The sequence below is a fragment of the Mustela putorius genome, unplaced genomic scaffold (genome assembly GCF_011764305.1).
Source record: "Mustela putorius furo isolate JIRA1106 unplaced genomic scaffold, ASM1176430v1.1 tig00537227_pilon_pilon_pilon, whole genome shotgun sequence".
In the NCBI taxonomy this organism is placed as follows: Eukaryota; Metazoa; Chordata; class Mammalia; order Carnivora; family Mustelidae; genus Mustela; species Mustela putorius.
In genome coordinates, this window is record NW_025422368.1 from 28,219,078 (window position 1) to 28,235,031 (window position 15,954).

General features: G+C 37.8%; 1 protein-coding gene across 2 annotated transcripts in view; it reads right to left on the bottom strand.

Moving 5' to 3' along the window:
* Positions 1-6,299: 6,299 nt before the first annotated feature.
* The window catches only part of PDE3A (phosphodiesterase 3A), a 321,856-nt gene continuing 312,201 nt past the window's right edge, over positions 6,300-15,954 (bottom strand). For both annotated transcript variants that reach the window (XM_004755730.3, XM_004755732.3), the window contains exon 16: positions 6,300-10,443. In XM_004755730.3, coding sequence (XP_004755787.1) covers positions 10,202-10,443 — 242 coding nt within the window. In that variant the 3' untranslated portion in view covers positions 6,300-10,201. The remainder of the gene's footprint in view (positions 10,444-15,954) is intronic.

The window sequence follows — 15,954 nt, forward strand, 5'->3', positions numbered from 1 at the left end:
ATGGAAAGGATGCAGCAGAAGTGAGAACGTTTCAAAGTGTAAGAAGGAATCATGTAACATTGCTGGTTTAAAGATGGGGCTGGTGAGAAAAGCAATGCATGAAGAAAGGAAATGGCCTGAAGAAGCTGAGAGAGGTTCCCAGTGGTCAGCTGGCAAGGAATGGGGGCCTCAGCCCTGTAACACAAGGAACTGCATTTTGCCAACAACCCAAGTGTGTTCAGAAGTGGATTCTAGATACTTCAGGGAAGAGCCAGGCTGGCAAACACTGGATTTTAATCTTGTGAGAGAGCAGAAGTTGTGAGCTAATAAGTTTGCACTGTTTGAAGTCACCAAATTTGTGTTAATTTATTACAGCAGAAATAGAAAACAAATACATAATCACTAGCTGCTTTGAAGTCTCTGAAGACCAGGCCTTCTATGAATTCACCTTTGCATCTGGCAGGGAAAATCAATCAGACTGACAATAGAGCAAGGAGCCACTGTACTGAGTGCTAATGACTAAGTATGAAGCAATGTGCACCACCATGCCCGGCCCAGCCCACCCAGCTCTGATGGGTCCCAGGAGGCCAAATGATCCGAGACAGTAGGGGCAGCTGGACAATTCCTCAAATCTGACAGATTTCAGCAGAAGTGGACGTGGAGCTCCTTTCTTAAGCCAGAAATGGTGTCAGAAAAAATGATCAGGACATGAAGTATCTTCAGGATTAAAGAAGCTTAAATCTGTCCCAACAAGCAGAAGATTTTCTAATGATTTAAGAATGGATTTTCTTTCTTTCTTCTTTTCATTGGTTAGGGTATATGCATATCCCAAGCCTCACCTCATGCGGTTCAACGAGCGTAGGGGAGCTGACCCAGGACACACACTGAACTGATCTTTGAGGCTTTCTATTCCTGTCAGTGGCTGTGGCTATCCCTTTGCAATGGCCTGGATCTCAGGATCCATTAGAAGATACATATCATCACCTCTCTTATTGTACCATGGGAATTCACTTTTCCTTACCTAAAACAAGTTCGACAGCACCTAATTGCAGGAAGGAGATGAAGGTTCAGGTGGGAACAGCCAGATATGGCCTCCCTTCCACTGAGGACCATAGCATCACTGTAAGAGGATAGCCCTGGGTGTCACATCTTGGGTGTCACATCACGTAAGAGTCACATCTTGAGAAGATATTGGCAGTCTTGCTCCTTTGTGCTGTCTGTGGTTGGAAGAGGGTGTATGTACACAGAGGAAGAAAGAAAATACAAGTATACAGTGTGTGTAAATACTCCACTGATATACTTTGCCCAAGACATAGAAATATAAATGATAAATGGTTATTTATTTTGGTGGAGGATAGTTTTGGACCAGAGTGAAGAAAGATATGAATACACCAAACTTAGGAGCGGGATTTTTGTATAGGTAATGCGGAAATCTGTACATGTAGCTTACAGAATTAATTCCTTGAGAACTTTGGGTAGAAATCACATTTTGCTTTGGTTTCTGAGGACTATATATTTGAGTTAATTAAAATACTCTGAATGCCCTGAATCCTTCAGAGTCCTTGAAAGCTTTCAAATACACAGAACAAAAATAATTCTGAATCTTTACAATCAAATATCCCATGTATTGGGCATCAGCAGACAATCTTTATAGGACAAATTGTAGTATTTATGGGGTAAAGATCAGAACCTCTTATTTTATAGGACTCTGAAGCTAAATGCCAGAAATCCCGGGATCTTGGTTATGGTATTGACTATTTGTTTAGAGAAAGGACACAGCTTAGCTACAGTGAGATGAAGATTAACACAGATATGAATTCATTGGTGACAGGGAAGGGAATGTGACCATGGGAATAGAGGCCCCCAGGAGTCATTAGGAATTGTAAAGAATGGCTTGCTACAGTGTGCATAGTCCTGGCACAAGTCACTGCATTTGGAAATGCGAGGAAAGGGTGCCTTCAAAACTGGATGGGGGACTTGGATTGTACAAATAACTACATCAAACATAATACCACAGAGTTATATTTATATTATACACTGTTTTCACATTGTAACATCCACACTGATCACCTGTGACACAATTCTTATGATTTTGAGTATATGGTTACTGTAATATTTTTATATATATAATATATACATAAATATATGTATATTTATGTATATAAATATACATACACACATACACACACACGTGTGTGTGTGTATGTGTGTATATAATCTATAAAGTCAAGAGGCACTTCCAGGAATTCTGGCAAACAAGGAACATCATTGCAGTGTCTAAGCTAAAGAACAATAAAAATAAGTACAATTTATTATTTTTTTCTGTACAGATTTTACTTTTTACAAAATACTTATCAGCACATTAACTAAATTACTTAACAAATAATTATGACAGGAAGATATTAAGTATTATTACGTATATTAAGTGCAAGACAGGTGAAAGGACAAGATTTCATTGCAAAATGATCACAAGTTCAATGCTTCACTCTTGGGTTTCTAAAAGTTGATAAATTTGGGGGGTTATTAATAAACATATTCAGTTGAAAGTGGTAAGAATTACCTTGTTAAAAACTGTCATGTGCAAAAGACATCCCCTATACTGTTGTTTTGGTTGGTACTTCTTTGAAAATATTGCTTTCTAGGAATACTAAATGAAGTTTATACTCTCTGGTTCCCAAGTACTCTATGAAGTTAAACATTTGGGACATGCTAATTTAAACTTTCCAATGGCAGTTTTTTTGTTTCTTGGGTTTATTGGCCAAGAAAAGGGAGAAATAATGACAGTCAGAACAACTACTCGGTCAGGAATAACAAACCAATTTTAACACTAGAAACCAAATCAAATTAACCAAATTAACCCCAACCAAAAATACTCTAGATTCAAATTAAAGTTCTTTCAGTTGCACATCTTAATAGCATTATAGAAAGCTAGGGAGAATTGCATTTTCATTATTTTGCACTGAAAATTTCAGAACATTTATAAAAGCACCAATTTTCATTTTGTGATATGCATGATAAATATCTTCAGGAAAAAATATCAGGGAGTGGGTGGATTCAGTGATAGTTATTTCTAGTGCTCATCAACTAACAAACTTGGAACAAAAATGGTATGTGTACTTCTGTGAGAATATATCAAGAAGTAAAGTGATACTCATAAATGGAAAACAAAAACAAAACAAATCCACCAGTTAAGAAAACATAATATGGTGAAAATCCCAAGCAAATATTTCAGAGTATTAAAAAACAATGATTTAAAAAAAAAAAAACTAATGAACAAATATATACTAAAAGTCAGGCCAATAAACTCCACTAACAGGTAAATACATAGATGTGCTGGGTTATTATTTAAAGATAGCAACACTATGGTACTGATTATGCTTATAACTAGCTAAAACAAAATATGTGGTAGGAGTGGCTTGAGCCGTAAAAATCAGTTAACTTTTAAAAGAAGCTTGATGGAAAATTCTAACACCAACAAGTTATATACACAAATAAAACATGTTTAAACAATTACTTTTAATTTTGCATGAAATCATCCAAATATTTTGCTATAATATAGGGAGTAAAATTACTAGATTAAAAAATAAATCCTTCCCTTCAAAAGGTAGTCAAGCAGCAGTTTCCAAGCTCCAAAGGCGAATTTGTGTTCCAGAGCACGTGCAAGTGCTGACTGTTGCAAGGGATTTCAGGGTTGAACTATGGATCCATTCAGTCCCTTTATTCCAGAGTAACTGATAAATAACTAAATTGGTTTGTCACAAAGATGAAGGGGTGTCCCAGGGTGATCCTTCACATTTTATGTAGTGTTCACTCCCAATCTATAGCTCCGTTTTTGTTTTTGCTTTTTAGTACCATGGGCTGTACAATGAAACCAGGCGTGGCAAGTTAGAACTTGGGGTGAAAAGCATTTTTTCTCCTCATTATGGCAGAGGAGAAGTTGATTTTTTTTGCTTTACTACTTTGAGCATGGAAAGTAAAATTGAAGAGAATCCCCACTTTTCTCCTATGAGTCTGACTTTTTGTTTTGTTTTGTTTTGTTTGTAAGAGGGAAGGGAGGATTTCCTGCTACAGTTTTTTTTTTACCTGAAAGAAGCACTTCTATTGACACTGAAATTTTAGTTAAGGCAGTAAAGTTTTAAAATAGTTTTTAAATTACTTTTCTATTAATGAATTACAAATTCCAACCTACCATTTGATCAGTCTTGGGAGATGAAGCAGTGGGTGTGGATTATTGCCTGGTCAGTGCTTCATCTGTGAAAGTCAAGATTAGTAAGATGTAATTTTTCTTAGTAATGAAGGTAAGTATTTGGCATTTTCACTGTGTCATAACTTAGCAAAATGTAATCTACATTAATAGACCACTTATTCTAAAAACAACCTAATCCAAGATAAATTGCTGGATAATAATACATTTTTTTTTTCCTTGGGAAAACCCAGAACAACTCAGGCCTATAATTTGTACACCTAATCTATTTAAACTATTGGGAATAAATTTATTTTTATCTATTTCATGTATTTCTTGGACCCTCCATAAAGCATTTGCCTCCCTGAGGCATGACATACTTTAGAAAAAAAAGAATTAAATATTCTTTCCAGTTTTCTGTTACACAATAGTAGTTCTGATTATACTAATGTATTTAGCATCTCTATATCATGGAATGTCATTTTGTGAGTTTTTAGTTAAAAAAAAAACCACAATTTTTTAAACAGCTTTGGTTCAAATGCTTAATCAAATTTAAATATTCTTGATAGTACTTACATCGGATGATTTAATATTACATCTCTTTGAAGCAGTTTTTGATTGAATTATTTGCATGACCAAACTGATGCGAAGCAATGAGGAAACCTTTCTGAACAGGGACATGTTCAGTATTTATCAAGAAGGCGGTGGCTTGACTTCTCTTTTCTGTTCCACCACTCCTCAGGGAAGCAGAAATCCTTGAATACCAATGCCTGTCAAAGCAATCAACCTCAGAAGTATAATATGAAGAACTAGCTGCCCTTAGATAGGAAATTCAGCTCTTTTTAGAGCTTGAAGCATATGCCAAAAACTAATTTTGTTTTCCATCTCTACATAATTCCATGTATAATCTTATTACACTTGAATAATTTATAGTGGATTAGTATTTTGAATCTCCAGATGTGAACACTGAGTTCCACCAAATTATAAAGCTTTAATGGTCAGTTTTGGATCTCCAAATGTATTTTGCAACAAAATACCCAATTCTTCTGGGTCATCATTGTTAACCTGCTGTTAGAATGATTTCGTAATATGAACATAAAGATCACTTCAGGTGAAATAAAAGCACCATTAGGTAAGGTAAAAGCAGCATCATTTTAACAAATTATTAATCTTGACTTTCACAGATGAAAGTCAAGATTGGTGATACACAAATGGCCTACCATCCATAGTCTATCATGGAGACTGAAAACCATGTTCTTGTCTCTGACCATGGGTCATCAGTGCTGAACACGGTAAATACCAGCTAACCTCAGGTTAAGTGATTCAATGCACTGTTTCCAGTTTCATTAACTCAAGGCTATAGTCTAGTTAATTCATCCCAAACTTGCTGTAAGAACTTGGGTATTCTAGAGAAACCACCTAATATGAATATAGGACCTAAGACTTGCATAATTTGCTCTGAGTAGATGTTCTGTGAGTAATTTTATTTTGGAATGCTCTTCACCTAAAATGGTTACTTGGTTTCCTAATCTTCAGGTAGAATTCCATTGAACAGACTAACAACATCAGCAAATTCAGTTTCCTTTCAGAACAATCACGAGAGAAAGGAATGACCTAAAAGTATTTTGTTGCTTATTAGGAGAAAAGGTGAATAAAGGAAACTCAGTTTGGTTTCAAACTATATAGATATTTTAGCTCTTGGTGGTTTGTAGTTGAGCTATTGGCATTTGAAATTTTATTGACATTTTCTTTCCATATGCAGTAGCTGATACTCTCTAGAATGAGGGGAATCTTGATTTACCCCAGTCTATGAAAGTTTACAAAACTCTGTTTTACTGGAGTCTTCTGCCAGTCTGAAAAGAAAACAGTTTATTTCCAAAGAGGCATATGAGCTAGGAAAGGCATCAAATGGGGACTCAGCGTTAGGATAGAAGAGAGGATAGTAAGATCCTTACTTTGGTTTTCATTCTTATTTTACAAGTATTTTAAAAGGCGAGGAGAGTGGAGATCCCCATACTGACAGAGAACCACCAAAAAATACCTGCCAAAGTAGGATAGAAATGAGTTTTTGATTATTCACTTCTCATTATTCAGCAGTTGCTCATCACACAAATAGCTCACTTTTGTAAAACAGTCATTTCAAACTTTAGACTTTATTTACAATGATAATTTTCATATCTTTATTACTTAGAAAATAACTTATATTTTTCCACCATTTAAACAAAGAATAGGCCTGAGTCTCATGCCTTTTGCACAGCTTTTACCGTCAAAGAAAGTTCTCTGGGCACGTGACAGGGGACACTGGGAAATCGCAAATCAAGAGAGGCAGGGGACATGAGGAAATCACAATACATACATATAATATGAACAGTCTGCATGTTCTACAATCCCTTTCCTTTAGTTTTACTGGGAATGCCCTGATTAGGGTTTGTTCGGAATTCCATCAAAATGGAACAGACAGAATTGGGTATTCTGCCTTTAGAAAATGAGTATTTTCTTAAATATGAGGACATTCCTTCACTTGTCAGATGAAGACCAACACAGATCTATCCAAAGCTGTCTTCATCTTCTACTGAGAGCAAAACTAAGTCTTATATAAAAGACAAAAATTACAATTTTATCACTTAGAAAAAAAAAAAAACAAAGTGGTGTTTTCACCAGGATAAAGGTTGGCTTAGATGGACTAAAAGACAAGAATGTCTGAAAAGACATTCTATGAGCATGCTGGAGATGACACCAGTGATGCTCACAGGATACCTGGTCTTTTCCTTAACAGAAACCAACCCTTAGCATCAAGGTCACCAGTTCCCAATTTTCCCACCATTGGTTTTATGGCTATCTATACAACCATTCTTTTTCCTAAATGGTCTAGAAACTCCTTTATTTGAAAGACCTGAGTTTATCTAATGGCACCTATAAACAGGCTCATATAAAAATGTAGTAAATGGCCACAAATACGCTGGCACCACAGGGAGTAAGCTCCAGAGTTGGAAGGAAACATGGGAATATTGCTGTCACCAAGGCAGGGGAGAGTATCATCGGCTGAAACCGTCTTTTTATGCCCCTAGGCTTCCTTTGGGATGTAATGAATGTGTATGAAAGCCTCATACTTGATCTTCATTCCATTATTTTGATGGACTTTTAGTTTTAATAGACTGGCAATTTATTTTTGAAGAAAAAATGGTCAATCTGCCTGGACTGATAAACTTAATTCTGGAATGAAGAGGTTCTAAGTGCTTTGGCCACCAGTACTTCATGTACTTTAAAACAAAATAAATGAAACTAGGTAGTTTGCTAAGACCTCTACTCTGACAGCCAGGCTGGCCCCTAGTTGAGGCCTCCCAGCTTTGACCAAGCTACCCTCATAGGTTTCTAGACTCTTAACTGCTAGGCTATCATCCCACTTGCTCCACACTCCCATTTTTTCTTGACTTAATGAGTGTTTTAGACATGTATGCCATTAGGAGAAAGGGAAAAGACTCGTTTTGTTAAGGAATTAAATGCAAGAGGTATATGGGCATAATTTTTTTTCCTCCTCTCTTATTGGTAAGGGCAGGAGAACAGTTAAAGTAACTGGGGAAGCAAATGCATCTGACTCACAGTAATTTTTGCAAACATGAGACATGTAGTTGAAACACTAAGAAAATGGAACACAACTCAGTACATCCTGAATAATGAAGACCTCAAGTGTTAAGTCAAAAAACAGGAAATTATTCTCATTATTTAAGTAAAGTCTGCAATCTACTTGAGTCTTTTCATATTTTCTTACTTAATGGGAAACTTGCTTTGAAACAGTGTTTGTTTTTAATTGAATTATCTTTGCCTTGTTTGGAAAATGCCACGGTTAATGTACAATCATTGCTTTGGGCGGGAAGAATATTCATTTATGAGAACAAAGGAATCTTTAAAATGCAAATACTCTTTTCTATTATGTCAGAGGAAATAAAAGTTAGAAATCACCATCAAGGTCTACTTAGAAACTAAGATCGTTTCATTGGTGAGCAGTTCCATACATAGTATCAAAGGACTTATGATCAAAAAGTGTTGACAAGAAATGGACACCAATCATAAAAATTCGGTATTGGTTAAGAAAGTCCTTCCGTTCGGGAGACATGGACCCCAAAATTTCCCAACAGGTAGTAAAAATTCCTAGTGGAAAAGGAAAAAAAAACACTTTTTTGTGGCATCCTCATTTAATTGGCACAAAGTAACTGTATCAGGTTATCATTTAAATTAGGATAGGCAGGTAAGTGGCTGTCCATAGACCTCCGTACAAATGAATCATCCTCTTCTTACGGGGCTTAGAGATAGATACAATGTATACAAATGGTGATTAAAATATAACTTTATAAAAACGTTTCCCTTTTCCTTTTTTTTTTCTTAAAAAAGAGTTTACTATCTACAGAAACAAATCTTTATATTTACATCAAGATAACTATTCATGACAAATATAATAATATGAAATAAAATATTGAAAGTGAGTATCAACTTTTTAAATAGAGGTTTGGCTCACAGCATAAACAAGTGTAGATAAACAAATTAAAAAAAAAAAAAAAGACTTCCAATAATAGGCCCAGTCCCCCCAAATCCTTCCATAATCTTCCCTGACCAAAGGAACATGACAAGGGGCCAGACTGCAGATCGAAGCCACCCCATCCCACAGCACGTGGACCACCACAACAGGCCCTCTGTGGAAACTTGGCCACCCAAAGCCAATCTTCAACAATTGCCAAGAATCGGTCTCTCACTCTGTCCACACACACCAAACCCCGAGTTGAAATTCCCCCCCCTTCGCCTCTCACTATATATCCTCCCATAGCAGGTTCTTCTTTTGCTTTTGTTCTTGCTTTTCTTCCTTCCTCTTCTACCACACATTTTGCAGCACATTAAGACCCTGGGAGATCCATTGTATTAGAGCAATTCCCCAGGTCTTCTCTGGCAATGTTTTAGAATGCTAACCTCATGAAAAGATCTGTCTCCAGCTCCTTCTTAAGTGTTTACGTATAAAGAAGGCCATCCCCTTACAAAGGTGATTCGATCTTCCGTGAGTGACCTACTCACAAACAGCTCCTATACATTCATTAGGCAAAGAGATTGGAAAATGCCTGTCTTCCAGGTTTCAGGCTGGCAATGGAGTGCCTCCAAGCGGAGCCTGGGCAGTAGTACCAGTCACGTGGCCCGCTCGCCAGCCTGTGACTACCCTCCCTCTGGGGAGGGGTTGTACTGGAGCTACATGGAGGAAGGCATTTGGCACGACTGCCTCTCAAAGACACTCCAGAGTGAACCACCTTCTCTTTGTTCAGATGCACAGAGTCATTTGCTGCAGCTACTCTACGAGCTACTAAAACCAAAAGAATCTCTGGTACATACACACATACACACACACAGGCATACTTTCATGCCTCTCTCTCTGTCTCTCTCTCTCTCTCTCTCACACACACACACACACACACACACACACACACACGGTGTTGGCAGGATGTGTAAGAACTCAAATAATGCTCTGGAACTTTCATCCGTCATTACTAAGAGCCAAAGCTCCTTAGTTGGGAACTGACATTCCCTGCACGGTTTCCCTGCTAAGCCGCACCATTTCCTTTGTGATTTGTTTTCCTTTATTTTTTTCCTTTATAACTTATTATATCACAGTGAGCACTATATATCTTAACATGAATGTTACTAAGTGGTGGTGCCAGGAAGCCTGGCTTTCAGTGTGCATGTGCGTGTGCGTGTATGTGTGTGAATATGTTTTACATGTATCTACGTGCGAGCTTATATACACACACACATATATATGTCTTCCTTAAAAAAAATCCTTAGAAGCTGGTGTTGCAAATGTGAAAGCTTCTCTGAGCAAGAGTTTTTAACAATGTACCTCACTGTAAAAATAAACCCATAAAATGCGAAGAATCCCAAAATGCAATAGCTGTTTGCTCATCTTCTCGTATTTCTACAGTGTTGTGTCTAAGTGTTGTGCTGGCTTGAAAAGAGTCTGTGACAAGTCACTCTGCTGGGAAACACAGCTCATTGTATCCACTGTCACTGGTTTTGCTCCGGAGCCGGGATCTCCTCTCCTCTGGGCTTCCCTTTCTCTTCCTCTTCTTCCCTGATGGCCTGGATCTGTTCTGAGGGAGGCGGCTGGGCGGACGGGTCCAGGGATGGGTTCTCTATGCCCGCCAACCGCTGCTCCTCTTCAATGACTCTCTTCCACATCTTGTGGTTCTGCAGGAGGTGCTGAGTTATTTGGCAGTAGATCTTCCTCCTTTTGAAAGTTTTCTTTCCTGAGAAAACACCAAATTACTTATTTGTGTGCTCAGTTATCTCTTTTCACATTATTAATAGGAGCTAAGTACCAAGTGGATACGTGTCCCTGGATTTGTTTATCACAGTAACATTGCTGGTGAGAATGGGGAAGGAAGAGGAAGATGGCAACAATCAGTCATAAATCATCGAGACATATAGTAAACAGCATTTTAAGATTCTGTAATGCTCAACACAGTTTTGCTTGCATCTTGGCGTTATTCTCCAGTCACATCCTCGAGACTGTTCACCTTAGACTACTGGAAGAACTTCTTGTTATGTCTTCCTTTACCTTGTCAACTAATTCAACTCGCACAAGTCTACAAGACTGGTCTCTTTAAAGCTGGTTTCAGTGTTATTGTTCTGCTTCATGGGGACTAAATAATTCATGTCAAACTCCTCTCAAAGTTCTCCCACAAGGTGGCACGAGCCCACGTTTGCAGTCTTCCTTCTTCTACAGCCTGGCTTCTGTCTCTACTTCACTGTTCTCTCTCCTGTACATACAGTGAAATCTTCTGCTTTCAAGTTGGTACTGCCCTCTTTCTCAAATGCTCTTCTCAGTCACTGAAAGTTCACACCCATTTATTATTTTAAGATTCAAATCAGATTTCACTGAATTCCTCCTCTAAGAAACAATCTCTCCCCCTCCCCCTCTTCTCAACTCTCATTTTACTCCACATATGCGTGCCTTTTTTAGATCCAGATTGCTTTCCTTTTTCCCCCCCTTTCTCATTATCATTATCTCTTTTTCTGATCACCAAAGTCATTGAGTGGAAACTCTCATCCCTTTTTTAATTATGTAGTTCTAGAAAAGGTTTTCAAATTCTACTCCCCACCCCCTACACTTCTGACAAAATAGCTATGTCTCAGTGATGGGTCAAAGGGTACACACGTGACCCAAATCAGGTCAGTTGGAGTCCTTCCCTAGGATTTTTTTTTTCCCATGGCACAGAATGAAAATGAGTCAGGGACTGGGAATTGGGGATCTTTTCTCCTCTGTTTAGTTATCTGGAATGAAGGGAACACAGAGCTGGCTATAGTCCAGTCTCATGAAAAAAGCAAAGATGAAGATCAGGCTATCAGGCAGGAGACTCCGAGACAAGAGCAGATGCAAGTAAGCGTGGATACTAGACAACATCAGGTTTACCTAAACCAATCATTTTCCCTTTTGCATATGCTCACTTGATTGGAGTCTTGTCACTTGGAACTAAAACATCGTCCTCAATAATGTGCATCCTTTAGGACATTTATCTTGTTCTCCTATATTCTAGGCATTAGCCCCTCTATTAGACTATAGCTTCTTTGAGGAAGCCTTGTAAAGACCCATAAATACCTCAAACAGAAGCAGGCTCAGCAAATATGTATTTAATAAGTAAACAAATTACATTATCTTGGTGACCCAAACATTTCATGTTTTCAACAAAGAAGTACTGAAGCCAGTTTTTAACAAATCACATCTCTTGGTTGGGGAAGTGTAGTAAAATCAATTTCAACAGAAGAAACATAAGATATTTTAAAGAATTTGAATTGATACCATAATTCACTGTTTAGTCTTCCATTTCCTTATCTACTTATTAAGCACCTAATATGTACCAAGTAGGCCAGATTCTGGTCGCTCACTGATAGACATAATGCTTACCAGCATGGAGTTTTTACTCTAGTGGGTAGAAAGTGGAAAATCAAGTGCAATCACACTGAGACTTACAAGATCTTTTAAAGGTGGCACAAAGAGAAAAAAAAAAGGACTCAGCAACATGATGATGATGCCTGGGGATAGAGTGAAGGTAATAGAAATGAAAAGAAGTCGGTAAGTGTGAGATATATTTGTGAGGTTTCATCAACAGGACTTTGGCAACTGATTAGATGTAGAGAAAAAAGAAGAGGGATGAACCAAGTTAAAAAACAGAGCTACCCTATGACCCAGCAAGTGGTATTTACCCAAAGGATACAGACATTGTGATTTGAAGGGGCACATGGACCCCACTGTTTAACGTTGTAATGTCCACAATAGCCAAAATATGGAAAGAGCCTGAATGTCCAGGGACAGATGAATGGATAAAGATGTGGTGTACATGTACTCATATACTCACTCATGTACTCACCCAGCCATCACAAGGAATGAAGTCCTAACGTGCAATGATGTGGATGGAACTAGAGGGTATTTATTACACTAAGCAGAGTCAGTCAGTCAGAAAATGACAAATATTGCAAGATTTCACTCTTATGTGGAATTTAAGAAACAAAACAGATGAACATAGGGGAAGGGAGGGAAACATAAGATGAAAAATGAGAGAAAGACAAACCGTAAAAGATGCTGAACTCCAGGAAACAAACTGAAGGTTGCTGGAGAGGTCAGTGGGGCAATGGTGTAACTGGGCGCTGGCATTAAAGACAGCATGTGAGGTAACGAGTGCTGGGTGTTATATTCCACTGATGGATCACTAAATTCTACCTCTAAAACTAAGAAAAATCAAATCAAACCAAAACAAAACCAAAAAAACCAACCCTGAACTGTCTGGCCTGAGCCGTTGAGTAGTATTAAGATATAGTGAGAAAGGCAAATCTTGAGATTTGAGGGGGATGCTGAACATGTAATGTCTGGGAGACCTTCCAGGGCAGAGGTAAAGTTGGCAGCTCATCTTGAGCTTTGAAGAGGGTCTGTTCACAGTCACAATGTAACTCTTGGTACCTTTATCTGAGTGACCATTGTAGACTTAGGCCAAGAATTTAGAAAGTAGGCTAAGATCCCCTGTTAGGCTACAAAATTCCCTATGGGCAGAAACCTGTATCCTCTTTTTGTGTATATTCAAAACCTCCAGATGTTAGTAAGTATTCAGTAGTAAGAGTTTACTAGATGACTCATGTTCTCCCTACCTTCTGCTCCACAGTTGCAAGTAAATGATGAAGCGTTGGTAAGTCATAAAAATGACCATGATATGAAAAGGATATCTGATCTAATAGAGACTATGTTAAGAGGTAACAGTAATAGTACAAGTTTCCAGGATGGTCAGCAGGGATATGTGGGCTTACTTAATAAAGTAGCAATGATTCACAATGTATAATCAGGAGGAGGGGGGAAGAAGAAATAATAGAAGAAAAAAAGAATAACGATAGGAAAAAAAAAATCCATTTGCTCTGCAGTGTACCAAAAGAACTAGATCTCTCGGAGGCCATCCAGCAAAATTTTTGTGGAAGTACTAGTGATTCCTTCAACAGCTTTATTTTAAAATACCACAAAAATTTCTTGCATTTTACAGGATAAGATTGATTTAAAAATACAGATCAAATAAAAGGACCTTAAATTAAATCATCTTGAATTACTTTTGAACCATGCAGACACAAAACAAAATTAAGCTAAAATAATGCTGGGGGGAAGGGATACAAGCAGAGTCATAAGCAAAAATTTATAAAACAATTTACTGTATTCATTATTTTATTTATGAGATAAACCCACCAATCAAACTTATATCGACCACTCATTAATTGGCAAGCAATTTTCTGGATGCTATGGACACAAAGACTGATTCGTCCAGAGCTTGCCTTAAGGGAGCTTACAGTTTATAGGGGAGAGGGCAAAGAAGACAAAAAATGAAACACACATGTTGTATTTGTGTTTTACGACAATGTATGCATATGATCAAGATGGGCTTAATGTTCCCCTCAGCTTGACTAAACTTTAGATTGGTTTCTTCCAGATTATAGGTCTCTGGCTTCCCTTTTCTTATAGCATTTACTTGCTAAGAGTTGAAAGTGCAAATACCTTCTCTGCTCCTGTGTAATATAAATCTTCTCCCAGCTTCTACCTAGTTTTACAATCCAAGAACATGTCTCCCACGTACCTGGGTGTGATTCCTTTGAAATGAAATCATTGAAAAAAACAGGGTCCCTAATTCAAGTCTCCATGGGAGGGGAAGTGTCCAACTTCACCAAGTACCAATTAGCAAACACAAATGGCTCTATCATATTGACCAACATCCCTCTAAGGTCCTATCCTGGATTTTCACAAACTCACACTAGTGCTTAAATATCCTCCTGCCTTAGTTTCAATGGAGTTGAATTTAATCTCTCTTCCTTACTGCAATAATCTTGAATAAAGTCTTTTCTGACACTTTTAATAAGTGCGCAGTGCAATTTCTCTCTGACACATCAAACCACGGCAACACACGACTCAATCTGCGAGGGAACAGGTAAGATTTTTTCAAAGGATAGGACACTTGAGGTGAGATGTAAATTTTGAAAATTAAATACAGTAGGTGAAAAAGGTGTGGGCAGCATTCCAGGCAGAGTGAAGGGCATGCATACAGCAGAAGGTCATAGGGTCCCAGAGCATGACATCAATTTCTTCATTTGAAAGGTTCTTAATAAGCATACACACACACACACACACACACACACACGCATACACTAAATTTTAAAAAATCTGAGTTATTCCTATAAAAATCAGTAAGATATATTACTACTACATTAGGTTGTTGTTTTTTTCTTTTCTTTTTCTTTTTCTTTTTTTAACTATTAAAGAGAGGGAAGGAGGGCCAGAGGGAGAGAGGGAATCGGGGCTCGATCCCACGACCCTGAATTCATGGTCTGTGCTAAAATCAAGAGTCAGGTGCTCAACCAACTGAGCCTCCCAGGCACCCCTACATTAGATTTTTAAAAGCACATTTATAAAATTACTCTTCTACCAAAGCCATCTACTTGCTTATTTCTACTTTGTTTTTATTGGAGTCAGGTACAAATCAGTTTCTGTTGAGAAATTTTTAAATGTTAATGTAGTTTTTAACCTATTCCTTTGAATCAAGAGAGTTACACGTGAGTACTGGCTGAAGAATAGATCTGAATCACAGTGATACGATTAATGCTACTGCCCAAGGTGGTCACTCCATCTGACTGCTGTACACATTCACGCAGTGTATTCATAGGGAAGAGGTAACAAAAGCTCAATTTTTCTCCTTTTCCTTTCAGGGCAGCCCCTATGAGAACAGCTGTTCTCTTATTAATGCTGTTAAACGTTAGCAATAAACCTCTCTGGAATTAAACTGAATAAGGTGACGTAGAAGAAAGTTTGTACCAAATAAATTTGCGTAGATTAGAGTCTGCAGGTGGTCTAAAGCATGCCTGTATTGGAAGCCAAATTGTTCAGCACTGGAACCTTTTGAAATGAGAACAAAGAGCCTTTCATTGCTCAAATTCTAAATGCAGCTTAGTACTTCATTAGAAACCTCTTAGTTCGCTGTAGGAATCTTTCAGATTTAATTATGAGGTTGGGAAAAAGCCTTCTTTCCCTAGGATACCATATTGAAACATTTAATTCTGTGTTTCCTGGGAGATCTCCAAGTTTTGCAAATTGCTGAAATTATCAGTGCATATTTAATCTAAATTTTTTCTGAAACCTAAGTTTCAGGCTAAATCAAGTTAACCATCTCAGTCAATATGATTACAGAATTAAAATTACTAGGATTCTACAGCAGTAGAGTTTGGAGGGCTTGGTCTGG